Here is a 19,985-nt window from a genome sequence, read left to right on the forward strand (position 1 = left end):
AATATTCACAAGTAACTTACTTTAAGTATCAGTTTCTTATTCATCACTCATTCATTTTGAGTATATGGTATACCGTTGTAAATGTATCATGGAGTAGAATATAAAACCATAATTTTATGATTCAACTCTCCACCTTTACCAATCGAAAATAGGCATTAAAGTTTCCAAAAATTATATTTTTCTAACATATTCTTATCTTTTATTATTTTTAATTCATTATGTAGTTGTATATTAAATGTTGATTGGTAAATATTACTTCCAAAATACAATGCAAGCCAAAAATTTAAAATTGATAATAATTTGAAGCTCAAAAGATAGTTAAAAAAGATTATTTAAAGCATGAAGCTGTAATTAACAATAAAAACACTTAATTTTATTGACAATTTAAAATGTTAAAGATATATATTCGCTAAAGTACTGATGTTATAAAATTCTTTCCATCAGTCTCCAATTAAACTATTTTTGTTAAAATATTTAAAAGTAAATTAATTTATTGATTAACACATTTTAAATACACCATCGAATCCCAAATAAAATTGAAAGCAGGTCACATTCATTGCATGGAAAATTTAAAGACGTCACAAGGAAAGAATTATATATATATATATATATATAGACCAATTATTTTAATAGCTTTTTAATATATTAATTGAAAAATCTTATAGAAAGTTATTATTAGATTGATATTAGCCAATGGTTGCTACTTAAATATGGAAAATGACATATTCCGCTTCATAAAATGTATGGTATTGACATTTTCTTCTAATTTGAATTAATTCCTTTTCAATTTCAACTATAGTCAAAATATATAAATTTATCTATTGTCGATTTGGTCTTTAAAAAAAGTATAAAATATCGATAATATTAGGACTGAAATGAGGAAAGACTGTATGAAACTGTGATTTAATGACATCCCTATCCCTTTTTAATAGGGGAATGATAAATCAAAATTTTCAGCTTTTCTAATTGGATTTGAACTTTTTCATGAGGAAAATTTTGATTTGTAACGGTTATTCTCATTTTAATAGCTGTTAAATATTTCTATGAATAAAACAAATTTAATAATAATTGAGTAAACTTAATATTAGCAAATAAATAAGACAATTGTATTGAGTAAAATTTAAGAATGTCAAAACATAACATAGATATTTTGGTTTCTCCAAAGAGGATTAAGAAAGTAAAACATCCAAGCCTAAACTCTAATTGTACTCTTTTGAGGGCGAGATACAAATGTAAGGAGAAAGATCTTTGTGCGAGGATTTGAATTGATAATACTTTTCCAAGCTTCTATCTTTCAAATGAAAAATACCAATATCTCGAGGACCCAATAGCTCATATGTATCCCTATCAATAAAATCATCCGTGAAATATATACAATTAGGCTGGCCTTTAGGAAAATCCAAAGTTGAAACTGCTAAAGTTCTATTATCACCCACAAAAACTATATCTCCATCTATACTCTCTACCTCTTTCTTTTCTAACAATTTACCATTTTCATAATCTAAAATCAACTTGAAAAGTGTTAATTTTTTGTCCAATGAACACTTCTTTCACCAACCTCTTCAAAATCTAAATGTTTATGGATGGAGTAAAAATTTCCCATAGATGACTTAACAAGATATACTTTATATGAATGATTCTCAAGCCTTAGAATTGTTGGCACAAGTGTGTTCAATTTTGGTGGCTTTGAACTGTCATTATCTTCTACACCATTAACATCAAATGATACAAGATTAATGTTGTAGTGCCCTATAGCATAAAAACCTTTATGGAAAAGAATATCAAGGAAAAGAGATTGATCTTCATCGACATCCATGTATATCCACTTTTCATGGCAAGGTCTGTAGAAGGCTAATCTACCATAAACACTATAAATTACAACAACTACAAAATTATTTGGATGCAACAAGGGATCGCCCGATAACACAACCTTTAAAATTTTATGTGTAATGCCCATTATCATATGCCATGCTGTCAAACTGAGGAAGATGAATACTAAGATTTTCAAAAGGATTTGAAAGAGTGATATTGAAGCTCTCATCCACTATGGCTAACCAACCATAACAAGAACCACAATATCTCCATGTATAAGACTTGGGAAATTCAATCTCAGCGATTTTTTATTTGGCTTGTAGGCTGCTGTATAGTTTTCACTTTGTGATGTTTTTTTTTGGATGGAATCATCAGCATTGGAACTAGATTTGTGGACGATCGCCTCTTTATGTCGAGAAAAGTATTGAACAGTGAATGCCAATATTTGCTAATAGCACAAATTGAACCCGACTGATGGATTCATCTATTTTCTCAAGAATAGTAAGAAGACAGAGTTCTGGTAGATGTTCTCAATTTGGCACAGAATTTCCCATACTTGTTCCTTTAGAAAACCAGTAGCAGCTTGGTCCCTCCAAATAATTCAAGTCAAGAAATAAAATAAGAGGGTGACGAAACTATGTATTTTCAGCACTTATATGGGTATTTAGAGTGTGCACTTATATGGACTTCAAGTGTTATTTTTCCACTTAAATTAGGATGTTAATAATCTTACACTTTTAGAAGTTGAAATCAATTGTAAGTTTATTTAAATTAGGTTTCTAAAATAGTTATTTGCTATTCCTTATTAAAATATTCCTTAATTTACATGTGTTTTTTATTTTCGTGTTGTTATTTCACAGAATTACAATCTTCAACTTCTATTTTTAGTGAGTAAAGGATTAATCAATTGAAAGTTAATTTAAATTAGGTTAATAAGGAATTAGAGAAATAAGTCTTTGAAACTATCCATTACAGAACCTTAATATCTATTTTTATCTTTGTGCCATAACTTTAGTAAAAATTCTAAAAATAAACTATATTTGTTTGTATTGCAAAATTCCTAATCTGTTGATAATGAATAGTGGAAAAAAACTTTGTAAAATATTTTTCTATGATCGAGATTCCACCATTGATAGAGCAGTCACGGATGTTGTTGTTTCTCTCGAGCTTATACTGTTGGTTGATGAAAATGGTTGGAATCTTCGATACAATAGAATCTATGAGCCATTTCACTCTTGATTTTGTTTCATCGAATGCTTTCAATTCATTTTTGCAATTGTAATCGGGTGCTTTAGTTGCTTCTAAAGCTTATTTCCGCCATTTTGAACAGCAACTCAAGCAGGTCTTTTGTTCGAATCTTGAACAGCAACTGGAGCAGGTTTTTTATTCTAATCTTGAACAACAATACAAACCCTACAAACCCAAATATCTGCAATAAAAATCTATCAAAACCCTAAATTTCTTTCTAGCCCTCTTAACAATCGATCAAAGTCCCTAACCTAAATTTCTTAGCTTTTGGAATTTTTAGGATTTTTTTATCGCAATCCGTCTAGGCGATAACAAAAGATTTATTTCATTTACAAGCGTACCCATGTTGTGATTATGAAATGCGAAACCCTAGGTATGTTTTCATAATCACATACGTACCCCTTAACTTTGCAAACCCTTACATACGTGCGAACCCAAGATTTTATGCGAACCTTGTTTAAAATGTGAAAATCTTTTGCATGCATGTTTATTTTGTTGTGAAGTCTGTTACTTGGTAAAACTAGGATGTATGTGTAATTTAGGTGTTTAGCAAGCTATAGTGTTCCTAAAGTTTGTTTTCTATGTATGTGAACTGTTGGATCTTGCGAAAGCATGTTTTTGTGCGAGCCTATGTTTTCCGCTTCTTTGTTAAAGTTTAACACTATGCTAGCATGCTACGCATAAGTGGTGTGTTAAAGGTTAAGTTGGGAGTTAACAGAGAGTCATTTCGATGACTAATGTGACACACTGAATTTAGGTTAGATTTTCTTAATTGGGTTTGGGATGTTACATAATCCGCTTCATAAAATGTATAGTGTGTGTACAATGCGAAAATGTTAACATTTTTCTTCTAATTTGAAATAATTCCTTTTTAATTTGAAGTATCATTAAAATATATAAATTTACCTATTGCCGAACTCCATCTCTAGAATAACATGCCAAAAGTGTGAAATATCAGAGAAAATCAGGACTGAAATGAGCTGTGATATACTATCTCCACCGTCGGATCTAATTCCAAGCAGGACTGGAGCCTCTTTGTGACCTCTCCTCCATTGCCACCGTTCAGATTTGCGCTGCAACTTGAAAACCCAAAAATCCCCAAAACAAAATGTCTTGTGTCCCTTTTCTTCGATTTTTCTTGTAGACTATATAGTTTTCACTTTGTGGTGCTCTTTTTGGATAAAATCATCAACATTGGAATTAGATTTGTAGATGTAGAAATGTATTCAACATTAAATGCCAATATTTACTAACTGCACCAAATTACGCATTTGTTAAGCTTTTGATAAAATCAGCTTAGTAGCAAGATTTATGAATAATACTTGTCCATAGTATTGCTTTCATTCATTTGTTCTCATGTGTAATGCTATATAGAGGTTGTTACACAATAGAAGTATGAAAATGATTGTAAGAAATAAATGCACAAGTATTTGAATAAGAAAATAAATTGACTTACATTTTTCAAATATAGAATTTCCTCAAGTGCCTAGCATTCAATGTCGGCGGGATGAGGTTCTCATCCAAGTATGCTAACTGATAAGCTCCAAATTCATTTTTTTTAGCAACTTTGTAGGAACTCTTTTAATTTGATGCCCATGGGTTGCACTAGGCTTTAACTGAATTTTATGCCAATTTTTTAAGTCCGAATTAGCCTAAGCCAATTTTTTAAGTCCGAATTAGCCTAAAAACTAGGTTTAAAATTTTGTCCAAATTCGATTCAGATTATAGATACTAAATCTGAGTTCGATCTTTCTTATATTAATTTTATATTATTTTATTATATAAAATAAATTTAAAAAATATAATATATAAATTACACTAAAAAAACATTAAAATAAATATTAAATCAACCAAAAGATATTAAAACAATAAACAAATTGATGATCAGACTTGTGAAAGCAATTTGTGCCCAAGCCCCTCCATTCGTGAAATAATGGAGCCTTTGCAGGTCCGGACATTTCAGCATGATTTCGTTCCTAAAGATCCCAATGCAAAGCCTAAAAGGTTCGAATACGCTCAAGTTTATGATCCGTATGGCCCAAGGCCTCCACTGTCTGATAAGGTTATTGAACTGGCAGAGCGAATTGCAGCCGTACCACCAGAAGAACGCAGACAAATCGGTCCAACTCTCACCGAGAGGCTCAGACACCCAAAAATGCAAGTCATTGCAGATGAAGGGATGGACTTGGGTGGAGCAGGTGCAGGTGCAGGAGCTCCAAAGGCAGAGGAGAAGAAAGAGAAAACAGCATTCGATGTGAAGTTGGAAAAGTTCGATGCAGCTGCAAAAATCAAGGTAATTAAGGAAGTGAGGGCATTTACTAACTTGGGTTTGAAAGAGGCTAAGTCGTTGAGAAGGCACCTGTTATACTCAAACAAGGGATCACGAAGGACGAAGCAAATGATATAATGGAGAAGATAAAAGCAGCTGGAGGAGTTGCTGTCATGGAATGAGCTCAGCTGCTTTGCTTCTTTTTTGTTTATTAAGATAATGTTGGAGAACACTTCTACAGAACTAGTTTCTAGGAAGAAAGAAAAGGGATTATTGCTTCCTGGTCGTTGCTTATTTATTTTTTGAATTAGACATGCCTTTCTTCATTTATCAAGGATCAATAAAAGATAAGCTGTTGCATTGTAGACTAGAGCGAGCATAAAACAATTGTGAAAACCTTGTACCATGCAAAACAAGTGATGGATGATTTTGAAGTAAGCTGTTGCACAAAAAAAGTTATGATATATTACACTCGAGAAGAATTGATGATATTATTGGGAAAAAGGGTTTAGTCTGATTTATGATCATTTTTTTCTGTAATTCATTGTGTATAGAGACAATGTTGTTCAAATTGGTAATCAAACAAAGGCCCTACAAATGGTATATATCAAATTTCATCTTATGTTTTTATTTTTTTATTTTTTTCAAATAAAATCTAACTGAATTACAATCATTTTAAAAACTTAAGCCCTTATACGAAAAATCTTACAAATTCAACCCAATCTTAAAAGAAAATTAGATTCACAATAACTTGAAGTATATGGCACTGATATCTATAGCCATGTTTTCTCCTGATTATATTACAGTTGCAGATAACTGTCGAACACTGTCTGTAACAAGAGCATAAACTTAAAAGCTGACAAATGAATGGTATAGGCTAAAATGCTATGGACTCCTATTGCTCCATTTCCATTCCAGGAGTTTTTATCTCTTATTTTTTTAAAATTTTCTTGCAAAAGCTCTTAAGTAGTTAGTATAGAAAAATCAAGTGGCAGGTTCATATCTGCCAACACAATCATATATCTTCCCTTTAATCGGTTTTTCAGCCAACCTCTGATTTTTCACCACTGCAAGCTGCAAAACAAGGATTATTTCGACTTCAAATATCGAGTCAAGCAAACCTGTTAGGCCATCTATTTAAAACTATACATACCGTGAGAGCTTCACATTTAAACCGAGCACTGAAATTGGTGTGAAGAGCCCTACCCATCCCTTCTAAGATAACCTGCATGGCAAAAATTGCATGGTTTCGTCTTTATTTTCTTTAGCCATTTCCTAATTCTCAAAACAGAAGAAGGAATAAAAGACAGGGCGGTGAAAAGGTATTATCTGAATTAAACACGTACAAGTCAGCATGTTTGGCTGCTGCAGCTAGCTCAGAGCTGACTTGCCTTAAATCTATAAATAGGCTTCCACAACCATCAATGGAACTGAAAAAGAATTTCCTCTGGAACCATCTAATGTGGTGTTATTCATTGCATCTACTAGGAGGTCTCCGGCTTCAGCAGCTCGGCGGAAGATGTCGAAACAGTCAGGAACTCGACAAAGTTAGGCTCTGTTCTTGATTCCAGGATTTTCAATAACTTCTGAAGAGCAAAAAGCCTCACAAAGAGAAAAGAATGGCCACATGAGATGATGTCAATAGTCTTCCTTCTTTGAAATAGTTCTAAGTGTTATTATTCTACTTAAATTAGGATGTTAATAGTCTTCCACTTTTAGAAGTTGGAATCAATTGTAAGTTCTATAATAGTTATTTGCTTTTGTAATAGTTATTCTCGTTCTAATTAATATTTCTATAAATAAAACAAATTGAGTAAACTTAATATTAGTAAATACATAAAAAATTGTATAATAATTGAGTAAAATTTAAGAATGACAAATTTGTGAAGACGATGATAACAATAAAGTAAAACATTAATCCTAAACTCTAATTATACTCTTTTGATGGCGAGATCCAAATGTAAGGAGGAAGATCTTTGTGTGAGGACTTGAATTGATAATATTTTTCCAAGCTTCCATCTTTCAAATGAAAAATTCCAATATCTCGAGGACCAAATGGCTCATATGTATCCGTATCAATAAAATTATCCGTGAAATATATAGAATTAGGCCGACCTTCAGGAAAATCCAAAGCTGAAACTGCTAATGTCCTATTATCACCCACAAAGACTATATCTCCATCTATGCTCTCTACCTCTTTCTTTTCTAACAATCTACTGTTTTCATCGTCTAAAATCAACTTGAAAGCTGTGAAATTTTTTGTAGAATGAACACTTCTTTCACCAACCTCTTCAAATTTTAAATGTTATGAATGGAGTATAAATTTCCCATAGATGACCTAACTAGATATGCTCTATGTGAATAATTCTCAAGCCTTAGAATTTTTGGCACGAGTGTGTTCAATTTTGGTGGCTTTGAACTTTCATCATCTTCTACACTATTAACATTGAACCATACAAGATTGTTGTAGTGCCCTATAGCATAAACCAAACCTTTATGGAAAAGAATATCAAGGAAAAGAGATTGATCTTTATCGACATCCATGTATATCCAATTTTCTTGGCAAGGTCTGTAGAAGGCTAATCTGCCATAAACACTATAAATTACGACAACTACAAAATTATTCGGATGCAACAAGGGATCATCTGATAACGCAACCTTTAAAATTTTATATGTGTAGTGCCCACTATCATATGCCATGCTGTCAAACTGAGGAAGATGAATGCTAAGATTTTCAAAAGGATTTGAAAGAGTTATATTGAAGCTCTCATCCACTGTGGCTAACCAACCATAACAAAAACCACAGTATCTCCATGTATAAGGCTTGGGAAATTCAATCTCAACTATTTTTTATTTGGCTTGTATGCTGTATATTTTTCGCTTTGTGGCGCTCTTTTTGGATGGAATCATCAGCATTAGAACTAGATTTGTGGACGATCGCCTCTTGATGTCGAGAAAAGTATTGAACAGTGAATGCCAATATTTGCTAATAGCACCAAATTGAAATCGACTGATAGGTTCATCTATTTTCTCAAGAACAGTAAGAAGACAGAGTTCTGGTAGATATTTCCAATCTGGCACAGAATTCACCATACTTGTTCCTTTAGAAAACCGGTAGTAGCTTGATCCCTGCAAATAATTCAAGTAAGGAAATAAAATAAGAGGGTGACAGAAACTATATATTTTCAACACTTATATGGGTATTTAGAGCATGCAAATATTAGATTTTTAAATTTGGAGCATGCACTTATATGGACTTCAAGTGTTATTTTTCCACTTAAATTAGGATGTTAATAGTCTTCCACATTCAGAAGTTGAAATCAATTGCAAGTTTATTTAAATTAAGTTTCTATAATAGTTATTTGCTATTCCTTATTAAAATATTCCTTAATTTACATACGTTTTTTTTTTATTTTCGCGTTGTTATTTCACAAAATTACAATTTTCAACTTTAGTTTTAGTGAATAAAAGATTAATCAATTGTAAGTTAATTTAAATTGGGTCAAGGAATAGGAGAAATAAGTCTTTGAAACTGTCCATTACAAAATCTTTTTATTAAAATTTAAAAAATCTTTTTTCAAATTTTAACCAAATTTTCCTGTTGTTAATTTCTGTTTTTTTTTATCAATTTGAAACAATTTTAGACGTTTTCAATCATGCCATCGGTTAAATCTCTAATTTCTGATTTTAAAAATTTTAAAAACAAAAATTTTAACCAAAAATAATTTATTTAGCACAAATTTTCTTCCTTAAAAAATTTATTTTAAGCACCAGTAAATAAACTATAAATCTATCCGGTGCAGTTGTAATAATTATTGCCTAGTACTATGGTGTTTGTTAACCCAATTCAAACTCATCTTTCCACCGTCAAAAAGCAAAACGACAAAAAAAGTTAAAACATACCATACTTATACTTTTCTGCACTCTTTATAAATTTAAAATTTAATTTTTATATTTTTAATTTTAAAAATTTAATGTCTTTCTTTTTCAAAATTTAAAATTTAGGTCTAATTAATAATTACGAATACTTTTAAATTTTTATTGTTAAATTTGGTTGTGTGATATTTTAAAAGAATAAAAAACTCCCGATGGAAAAAATGATGTAATGAAATTGCAATTAATAAAATAATTTTACCATTGTTAACTGTTAAACTTGAATTTTAAAAATTAAATCTTAAAAATAAAAATATAATAACTAAATTTTAAATTTATAAATAGTACAGGGACTTATGAGATATTTGAACACAAAAAAAGAAGAAGAAAGTAACAGAGAGCAGCTGTTGATATGCTCAAAACAGCTCAGAAAACTGAAAAGTCCGTGTTTGGCAACTTGTCCTTTTTAATCCCTGTCCTTTTTGCCTACTATATCCATCACTCCACATTTCTTCTTGCCCCATCACTGCCACATTTCTCACCCTCTAAAATTTTCAAAAAACCTTTTCTTCCCTCTAACTTGATTTGAAAATCCACAATGGCCGCCGCCACTCGAGAAGAAAATGTCTACATGGCGAAACTCGCCGAGCAAGCCGAACGCTACGAGGAAATGGTCGACTTCATGGAGAAAGTCTCGGCTTCCGCCGCCGACAACGAGGGACTCACCATCGAAGAACGCAACCTCCTCTCCGTCGCTTACAAGAACGTGATCGGCGCACGCCGTGCTTCGTGGCGCATCATCTCCTCCATCGAGCAGAAAGAGGAGAGCCGTGGTAACGAGGATCACGTGGCCGTTATACGTGATTACCGGGCTAAGATCGAGTCCGAGCTCTCCTCGATCTGTGGCGGGATCTTGAAACTCCTTGACACCACACTCATCCCTTCGGCTTCCGGTGGAGATTCAAAGGTCTTTTATCTTAAGATGAAGGGAGATTATCACAGGTATTTGGCTGAATTCAAAACTAGCGCCGAACGCAAGGAAGCTGCTGAGAGTACTCTCACTGCCTATAAATCCGCTCAGGTTTCCACTTTCCAACCTTATTTTCTTAGAGATCTACTTTTTTTAATGAAAATGTTCGTGCTGAACCTTCTTCTTTCTCTGTTTCTTAGGAGATTGCCAACGCCGAATTGGCTCCAACTCACCCGATCCGACTCGGTCTAGCCCTCAATTTCTCTGTTTTCTACTACGAGATTCTCAATTCTCCTGATCGCGCTTGCGAACTGGCTAAACAGGTGGGTTACCTACTCGTTTTTTTAAAAAAAGAGTTCTGAAATGGAGAGTAGCTGACGTGTTGGATTGTGATTGGAAAACAGGCGTTTGATGAAGCAATAGCTGAGTTGGATACACTAGGGGAGGAATCATACAAAGACAGCACCCTCATCATGCAACTGCTACGTGACAATCTCACTCTGTGGACCTCCGACATGCAGGTCAATAAAATTTCCACCTATTCTTCTGGCCCAAAACAAAATTGATAATTCTAAAAAAATTTAATTGATTATTCTTTCATTAATTAGGATGATGATGAGATTAAAGAAGCAGCGAAGCGCGAGGAAGAAGAACAACAATAGTCAAAGCAGTCTCTGGTGGGCTCTTTCTATTATAATTTGCCAAGTTAGGGTTTCAATCAAACCAAACTTGTATCTTTTTATGTGTTTTCTTATTATAGATGATATTTATCTTTGTTGTCATTTAATCTTCCATGTTCTATTGAAATGCTTCATGCTGAATGGTTTGGATAATTAATATTTGATTTATTTTCTGATAACTATAGACTTTATTTTTTAGAATATAATAACTATCTACTTAATAATAACCAATACCTAACTAATGTAGACTTATTTTCTGATAAATGAAGTTACAAGTATAAGGGTGGATGGTGAAGCATTGGAACTCAAATAGATAAATGAAGCTAAGCAAAGTTTAAGCGATTGATATGGGAATTGATGTCAATGTAAGAAGATGTGAGTTTGAGTGCAGTAAAAGCACACACATTTTGAAACATGTAAATTAACCTATCCATTAATATTTGATTTAGTCACTAAATTTTTTAAAATTAAATATTTTAGCCATTTTTAGCTGACGTGGGCTTTTGTTTGTTGGTTTAATAACAAAATTATCCCTCTAATGAGTACACATTGTATAAATTTGATCCTAAATATAAAAAAATTCAACAATTTTTAGCCTTCAATGTTTACAAAATTTGACATTTTAGTTATAATTCTAAAAAATTAAATAAATTTGGCCCTCAACGTTTACAAAATCTTTCAATTTAGTCCTAACTCTAAAAATTTTTAAAAAGTCATTTTTAGCCCTTTTATAACCTATTGACTAACTAGTGATGGCAACGGAGTGGAGCAGTTTTTTACTTGCCCTGACAACGATGCAGTGCTCTACCACCATGCCCTACCTTGACCCAACCCAACCTTGACTTTAAAAAAATTTAACATGCTCCAAACTCGAACTCAAAAATTAAGAGTACCCTTTCTAATCACTTGCAAAAGAATTCTAAAAAGTTGGGATAAAACATACAAACAAAAAAAGATCCAAAAGAAAATAAAGACATTAAGAATGTTACATGTTTGTGAAGTAATATATGTAACCAGTTATTTCAGATAGGTTCCAAATCAATTTGTTTGGTCCAATGTGAAACATAAATTATAGTAAAAGCAATTGTTGCAAGTGATTTGAAAGACGATACTCTTTTTCTTATTGTAATATCTCACATGGGTTAGACAATTAGTTATAAAATGCTAAAAATGATTTTTAGATTTAGGACTAAATTGATATTTTTATAAATGTTGAGGACCAAATTTATTTTATTTTAGAATTAGAACTAAAATGACAAATTTTGTAAGCATTAAGGGCTAAAATTGTTGATTTTTTTTATATTTAGGATCAAATTAATAGAATGTGTAAACATTATAGGGCTAATTTTGTTATTAGACCAATAAATAATAAAAGCTCACGTCAGCTCAAAATGACTGTAATATTTAATTTCGAAAAGTTTAGTGACTAAATCAGAAAAATTAATAATTGAATGACCAAAATAGCATGAAAGGTATAATCGAGTGACTTTTTATAGTTGACCCATAAAAAATTATTATTTTTCATTTCATTATTCAACAGAAATGTATAAGAACTAATTTAGCTATTATTTCAATAAAGGAGTTGAAAAACAATTCTATAGGAATTTATTAAGTAGGTTCAAATTTTTATCAAATTTCCATTCTATCATTGGTTAATCCATCCGTATGATACAACGAAGACTTTTTCCTTCAAGCAGTAAATCAAAAGCTTTGTTGATATCCCCGAAACCCACTTCATGCGTTATGAATCCATCAAGATTAAGCTCCTGCATATAACAATATAATATACAAAAAATTAACTTGTCAAATTACACCAAGAAATTGCAAGGCAAAGAGGGGCATGAAATTAAACCTTGTGTAGGTATTTTTGAGCAAGGAAGGGAATGTCAGATTTGGGTTTAAGTCCTCCAAATAAACACCCAGTCACACTTCTGCCTCTTAGAAGTAAAGAAGTGTTGACAGGTAATGGTGTGCGATGCATCTCCAATCCTAATATCACTGTCTTGCCCCAATTCTGGTTAAATTTCCCCCAAAAACCAACTATCAAATTAAATTAGCTTTTTTATTTAAACCAATAAGAAAAAGTTAAAGAGGCCATTGGCTTCAGCTTCACTTCACAATTCACATATACCTACCACTCTACTGCTATTGAAAGCATCTTCCATTAGTGAAGCCAATCCAATGCACTCAAAGCAATAGTCAGCTCCCCCATCTGTTTTTTCCTTAATCACCTGAAAAATATATATGTGATATTATTGTCGATTGAGTTTTAGTTTGATTGGCATGACTATTGTTGTCAATGTAGGAGATGTGATTTGAGTGCTCTGAAGTGCATCCTCATCTTATTTATGACTTATGGAGGGATTACGAGTTGTTTTAAATATTATGTCAAAAAGAGACAATATGTATCAAATTAATATTATAAAATTAATAATATTATTAATAACTCTTTCGCGCGAGGAAAAGGAGGAGCTTGGTTAGGTAAATTTTAATATTATAAAATTAAAATAAAATTTTATTATATATAAATAAAATAGTTATTAATTAAAATATTTTCAACATAATAATATATATTAATGTATAATTACATAATTACTATTTTATTCATATAAATACAAGAATTATTAATTAAAACATTAGTTAAAAATTTTAAAAATTTTATATAACCAAATAAAGAAAAGTTCAATAATTTTAAATTTAAATAAACTAAAAGAAATTATATATTTAAATTTTATTAAATTTAACATAAACTAGTTTATGTAAACTCTATTTTAACATATTTATTAATTTAAGTATAAATAAAATAAAAATTATATATGTAATTACATTAAATTATTTCAAGAAGTTAATAATTAAAGATTTTAATAGAGAAATAAATATATTAAAAATTAAAATATTTTAATTTAAAAGGATAATTTGATCCTTCACTTTTTAATCTTTTTGAATTGAAGATGGTATATAAATATTATATAATTATATAATAATATAATATCCACATTTTTTATTCAATTTAATATAAGGCTAAGAAAGGATTGTACATACTGTTTTTAATAGGAGAATGATAAATTAGATTTTACCTTCGATTTTTAGTATTTTAATTAGATTTGATTTTTTTAAGAAAAAAAGCTGAAATAAGAATAGGGATAAGAATAAGGTGAAATGAGAGTCATATAATTCCTTTTCAAAGGTTTGGTACGTAGAACAATCAAAATAAAAATTTGGTGGAAAATACAAAATTTCATTCAATTGACTATTAATATGAATATAATACCATTGCCAACTAATTTATTCTTGTTGGACACACTTGATTATAAATATTAAAATATAGAAAAATTATATGAATCTATGAGGTTAGATTGAAATTTTGGGATTTTGAGAACTAACCTCACTGATTTTTTTCTCTCCACATGTCGTGGGATTGATGAATTCAGTAACTCCAAACTGTTTCCCTACGATAAAAAAGAACACTTTCGATAACATCTTTTATATCTGTTTTATAATTTATATAGACTACTTTTTTCGGCAAATATTTTGATGTTTTATCAACATAATTAAGATAAATAATAGTGTTACCTATCTCAATTTTTTCCTGATTCAAATCTACACCTATGATCTTTGAAGCTCCACGTAACCTTGCCCCTTCTGCAACCTGATATACATGAATGAATTTGCAAATGATTTAGCATATTTCATTGACATAATTCAAAGAAAGATGAATTATTATATGGAGTACCGCCAGTCCAACGGTTCCCAGGCCAAATATGGCGACAGTGGAGCCTTCTTCAATGTCTGCCACCTTCCATGCTGCTCCAATCCCTATCATCCACATTAAGATATCAGATTAGCAGGCAAAAAGCAAAGGGTCCTTGATGGGAACATTGAGTTATATGGTTCTTACCGGTGGATATTCCGCAGCTAAGGAGGCAAGCTTTATCAACTGGGAATTCCGGTGAGATCTTCACAACATTAACCACATCCACCACTGTGTACTCACTGAAGCTGGAAACTGAGAAGAAATGGTACAAAGTCTCCCCATTCATCCCCTTGAACCTACTTGTTTTATCCCTTGGCATTGCAGGGACCAATTCCCCACCAAATATGGAGCAACCATTTCCCTTTTGGGACTTGCAGTCTCTACATTCTCTGCAATTCGGACGAAACACAGGCACCACCATATCTCCTTCCTGAAATTCCTCCACATGCTCCCCTACACTCTCAACAACACTTGAAACCCACCAAGATATTACAGTCTAAAATGGTTTAAACAAAAGCATGTGTAAAGTATAGTTGAATTACCCGACAGCTTCATGCCCAAAAATCATGGGAAAAAATGCGAATGGTCCCTACAGGAAACCGATACAGTAATCTTTAATTTTTGGTTGCTCAGAACAGTATAAAGAAAGATAAAAGTTTTATATAATTACAGTGGACATTTTCCAGTAGGTAACGTCAGTATGACAAAGAGAAGTACAGAGGATTTTTATTCTAATCTCCCAAGCCTTAGGTGGCTCAACCTCAATTTCCTCTATCATGAGTGGTTCCCCCGGATTTCTGCAAACTGCAGCTGTTTATATCATGAAAACAAACGAATCAGAGAGGCAGGTAATAGAAAAACAGAGAATCCAGGTAATAGAAAAGACCAGAAATGCAAAACAACCTTTGCATCTTATAGCTTTTCCTGCAGTTCCCGACCTGTTTTGGTTTTCCATAGCTTCTTCTTCTTCAATCAAGACGAAGAGATATGGGCAGTTTTTCTTGGCTTATACCAAATCTTTCTGCTATCTTTTGCTTATATTTTCTACGGTTAGTAGTGCTTAGCTAACATGGATAATGATTTAATACAACTAATGATGAGTTTTTTAATTGTTGCTTGAAAAGAAATAGTATAGGGTTTAGTTATGGAATTTGACCTTCAATTTTTTTTTTTTTTTTTTTTTTTGCAAATAAACTGATATTCCTTCATTAAAAGAAACTGGACAGAGGTAATAAATGTCCAAAATACAAAACAGAAGAAATGAAACGACAAAAAAACTTAAAAGCATTATAGTAGCACTCAGAAAAAACAAAACCAACTAACCAAACACGCAAGCACATAGGAAACCAAACCACGATTAAAAACCACCCCGCATCAAAATCGAAGGGCCAACAGAAATATAAGACGATATGTAGGGGCAAGAGTCAAAATTATAGAGGGTGTCATGACCATTTTTTTGAAAAAAAGAAATTGACTTAGATTTTTAGAAATGAAAACGGAGGAGTCACGACTAATCTTTTTTTATGAGGTATGATCGTATCACCTTAAATTAATCATTTTAATAAAAATTAAGATTTATTAAAACGATAATTTTTGGTCTACGAAAATCAGAAAATGAGTTCGGGAGTCGGTTATTCACGAGGAAGGATTAGCACCCTCGATACGCCTAAAATTGGTACCTAGTTGATTAATTAGTGTCTTAGTGTCGAAAATTTGAAAACTTGAAAGAATTTAAAATACGATCCCTCTTTGTAAAGAAAATGCTCAAATGTTAAAGACCTTCTCGTCTCACAATATAAATGTCACATCCAGTAAGTTAGGACACGACATCTTGAATTTTCGAGAGCGAGCTTGCCTTTTATATAAAAATTTGTGTATTTCAAAAGGTTATTCAGTTAGTTAAGGTGAACGAGGAAAATCGAAACCCAGTAAGTTAGGGAACGTTTCCTCGAATTTCCGAACACCGAATATTGCCTTTACTTGCAAAAATCTTATTTCGAGGTAACAAAATGCCATACCCGGTAAGTTAGGGCATAACACCTCGTATCTCCGAGAATAAGCATTTTTCAAAACTCATGTCGCGATTTAAAAGAGTATTCCGTTATTTAGGTTAAAGGAGAAAAATCGAAACCCAGTAAGTTAGGGCACGATTGTCTCGAATTACCAAATATGGAATATTACTTTTATGAAAGAATTATTATTGGGTTGGATATAATGATAATAATAATAATATTAAAGTAAAGTAAATAATAATACTATATATAAATATATATATATATATGTATATAATAGAAATACACACTACTATATAATAATAATAATAATAAATATAGAAATACAAAAAAAATATAATAAAAATATTAAATTAAAGTAATAAAAAACAATACTATATATAAATATATATATATACATAAAATATACACTAATATATAATAATAATAGTAATAGCAAAAATAATGAAAATATGAGTAATATTAATAATAAATTAGAATACAAAAGTAAAGTAATAATAATATGGGTGATAATAATAATAATAATAATAATAATAATAATAATAATACAAACAATAATACATATATATATATAATAATAGTAGTGGAAATAAAAAAATAGAAGTAACAATAATGATAGTAATAATATAAATAAATATGGAGAGGTATATATAATATAATATAATATAAATAATAATATATACATGAGAAATAATAATAATAATATAAATAATAGTAAAAATAATTAAAAAAATAAAACAAAGCTCTCAACTCTCTCCCTCTTTCCCCATTTCGGCCATGGTCCGGTCAATACCAGTATGCCGGACCAGTAGTCCGCACTCTTTTGTTGTTGTCGGCCACCATCATGTGATGGCGAAATTTAAAAATGTATTATTTTTATTTTCTTTTTATTTTATATCTAAATATATGTATACTATTTTTGAAAGAAAAGAAAAAAGAAAATGTTTATATGTACAAAAAAGTGAAAATAAAAGGAAAAAGAAATAAAAACCTTAACGCGTTTGAATCTTTTCTTCTTCAATACTCGCTTTTTTATTTCAGATTTGCTTGCAAACCTTTTGCTTTTACATTCTTCTCTTTTTTTTTTTTGTATCAAAAAAACCTTTCAAAAATACAATTCTTTCCTCCTCCTTTTTCTACAATGGACTTTTGGTTTTGCTTTTATATCCATCTTACATACATTTCTTATCATTCTATGTCTCTTCTCTATTTGATGGTGTAGGTGCAAGTGGGAGACAAGGTGGTGGAGTAGGTGCAAGTGGGAGGCAAGGTGGCTAGGGTTTTGTCTTTTTTAAAAAAAAAAAGTTTAGGTTGTATTAGGCTAGGGTTTTTATTATTTGGGCTTAGTTTTGGGTCTGATTTTGTAATTGGGTTTGTGAATTGGGTAGGATTTAGGTTTGATTTTAATTTGTTGGGCCGGGCAAATTTGGGTCTTACAGAGGGGTCGGATGAAATTTTAATTTTTTATAGTTTATATTTTTATAATTTGTAAAGGATTAAATCAAATTTTTATAATTTTAGGGGGTCAAAGTGTAATTTTACTTTTACTAATTTAAAATTTTTAAAAAAATTTAAAGGCCTAAAATACAATTTTATGTTTTAGGGGGGACCGGGGCCTATGCTAGCCCCCTGGCTACGCCCCTGATGATATGGCTACCTTTCCCACACAGAATTACTCAGATATCGAACAAAGAAGTAAAACATCTTTGAAACCTAACCTTGGAGAGTCTACAGCGCCTTCTCCCTCTTCAAAGAATGCCCAACCCCTCAACCTCTCTGAACCTAGGCTTCCAAATCTTTCTCCATAATTTTCCGAACTGATTCCGGTAGTTCTTGAGACCAAAAGCTCTTAAGGTATGCGCTGTACTATTAACCACCCTCGGTACAAGCAGGTACGAGACATTCTCAAACTTTTTCCTAAGAACACGAATGTTATTAATAATTGGTCTAAGGATAGATCTATCCTCCTCCTTTGAGTTCAGTTTCTTAATAGTTGTCAGAGAGTCCCCTTCCAAAAGAATCCTCTTCCACCCCAGATCAGCCGCAAAAAGCATGGCCCTTTTACAGGTTCTCGTTTCCGCAACAACCGCGTCCACCACATCGCCGAAAGGGTAAGTGCACGCACCAAAAAACTGCCCCTCATTATTTCTTGCAAGAATAACTGCAAAAGAAATTCTTGATTCTTTTAGGAAGGACGTCCCACTGTTAGGGGGACGCCATAGCTGATTCCTCGTAGAGATAGGAAACGACTTCGGATTTGTATGACAAGAAGATATTTCCTGACAATACCCTCGGATAAAACCAACAAGATCCTGCTTGGAGTACTTAATTCCTTCATATATCAATTTATTTCTTTTGTGCCAAAGAGCCCATAAAGAAATAATAAGGGTCTGTCTCAGACTGACATCCGTCTCAATAAACTTATTGATAAAATTATCTCTGCCATGCGAGGTGAAATCATAAGGAACAGAGCTAACGCTGAGGGGACCCATAACTGCTGCAAAACTCCACACGTCCATAAGAGGTGATCAGAATCCTCCGGGGCTCCTTTACAGAGAGGACAAGCCACATCTACAAGAAGTCGCCTTTGAAAAAGATTGACAAAATGTGGTACATAGTTGCTAAGGAGTCTCCATGAATGGATTTTAATTTTAGCAGGGATCTGTAACTCCCAAAGAATTTTGTAGAAGTCTCTGTATTTGTCATCTTTGTATCCAGTATAGCTACTAGTCTTTGGCTTTGTACCCACTTTTCACTGAGTAGTTCCCAGAGGCCTCAAATTTCCAGACCAACATGTCCTGCGTTCTCTAACAAACAAGTGGAATAAAAAAAATTTGATTCGCTTGGTCTTCATCAAACAGTATTCGAATCACCTTCTTTTTTCCAAGTATTAGTCTCAACATCGATCAAATGGTTCACAGTAGTCCATGAGATATTAATATTTTGTATTGATAACCTGTTATTGTCATGACCAAGCAACCAAGGGTCATTCTAGATATTCACACTATTCCCATTACCAATACGCCAAACGAGTCCATCAGCGATCAACTTCCAAGCACTACAAATACTCCTTCAGGTAAAAGAAGAGTAAGTACCAACCTTTGCTGAGAAAATATCTGATGAAGAAAAATAACGGGCTTTTAAAACCCTTGATAAAAGACAATCGAGCTTAGAAAAATGCACCAAACTTGTTTAGCTAACAAAGCACGATTGCAAAAATTAAATCTCGAAAGCCCATCCCATCAGCGTATTTGGGCTTGCATAATGCGTTCTAATTACTCCAGTGAATCCCTTTTATCGATTTGTTGCTAGACCACCAGAACTTGTTTAAGAGACCCTTAACTTGCGACAAAGTAGTTTAGGTAAA

At 32.0% G+C, this 19,985-nt stretch overlaps 4 protein-coding genes across 5 annotated transcripts; 2 read left to right on the forward strand and 2 right to left on the reverse strand.

The window, feature by feature from the left end:
* Positions 1–4,993: 4,993 nt before the first annotated feature.
* Positions 4,994–5,467, forward strand: LOC108486005 (uncharacterized). Its single transcript, XM_017789836.2, has one exon. The coding sequence runs from the start codon at positions 4,994–4,996 to the stop codon at positions 5,465–5,467; it is 474 nt and encodes a 157-aa protein (XP_017645325.1).
* Positions 5,468–9,578: 4,111 nt separating this feature from the next.
* Positions 9,579–11,031, forward strand: LOC108486525 (14-3-3-like protein). Its single transcript, XM_017790622.2, has 4 exons — positions 9,579–10,283; positions 10,373–10,495; positions 10,577–10,693; positions 10,781–11,031. Exons 1-4 carry the CDS (start codon positions 9,801–9,803, stop codon positions 10,832–10,834), a joined length of 777 nt encoding a protein of 258 aa, XP_017646111.1. The 5' UTR covers positions 9,579–9,800; the 3' UTR covers positions 10,835–11,031.
* A 1,366-nt stretch (positions 11,032–12,397) lies between these two features.
* Positions 12,398–15,981, reverse strand: LOC108486524 (alcohol dehydrogenase-like 1). Of its 2 annotated transcripts, XM_017790620.2 has the most exons (10): positions 15,510–15,977; positions 15,277–15,416; positions 15,149–15,195; positions 14,751–15,076; positions 14,586–14,668; positions 14,426–14,501; positions 14,237–14,301; positions 12,988–13,083; positions 12,705–12,866; positions 12,398–12,618 (listed from the first exon to the last, which is right to left on the reverse strand). In XM_017790620.2, exons 1-10 carry the CDS (start codon positions 15,559–15,561, stop codon positions 12,505–12,507), a joined length of 1,161 nt encoding a protein of 386 aa, XP_017646109.1. In that variant the 5' UTR covers positions 15,562–15,977; the 3' UTR covers positions 12,398–12,504. The 2 variants fall into 2 exon arrangements, with proteins under 2 accessions (XP_017646109.1, XP_017646110.1); XM_017790621.2 differs by lacking the exon at positions 12,398–12,618 and having other exon boundaries at positions 12,711–12,892; positions 15,510–15,981.
* Positions 15,982–18,366: 2,385 nt separating this feature from the next.
* On the reverse strand, positions 18,367–19,110 carry LOC108485220 (uncharacterized). Its single transcript, XM_017789058.1, has one exon. The coding sequence runs from the start codon at positions 19,108–19,110 to the stop codon at positions 18,367–18,369; it is 744 nt and encodes a 247-aa protein (XP_017644547.1).
* Between the last annotated feature and the right edge of the window lie 875 nt (positions 19,111–19,985).

Source organism: Gossypium arboreum, chromosome 6 (genome assembly GCF_025698485.1).
Source record: "Gossypium arboreum isolate Shixiya-1 chromosome 6, ASM2569848v2, whole genome shotgun sequence".
Taxonomy (NCBI): domain Eukaryota; kingdom Viridiplantae; phylum Streptophyta; class Magnoliopsida; order Malvales; family Malvaceae; genus Gossypium; species Gossypium arboreum.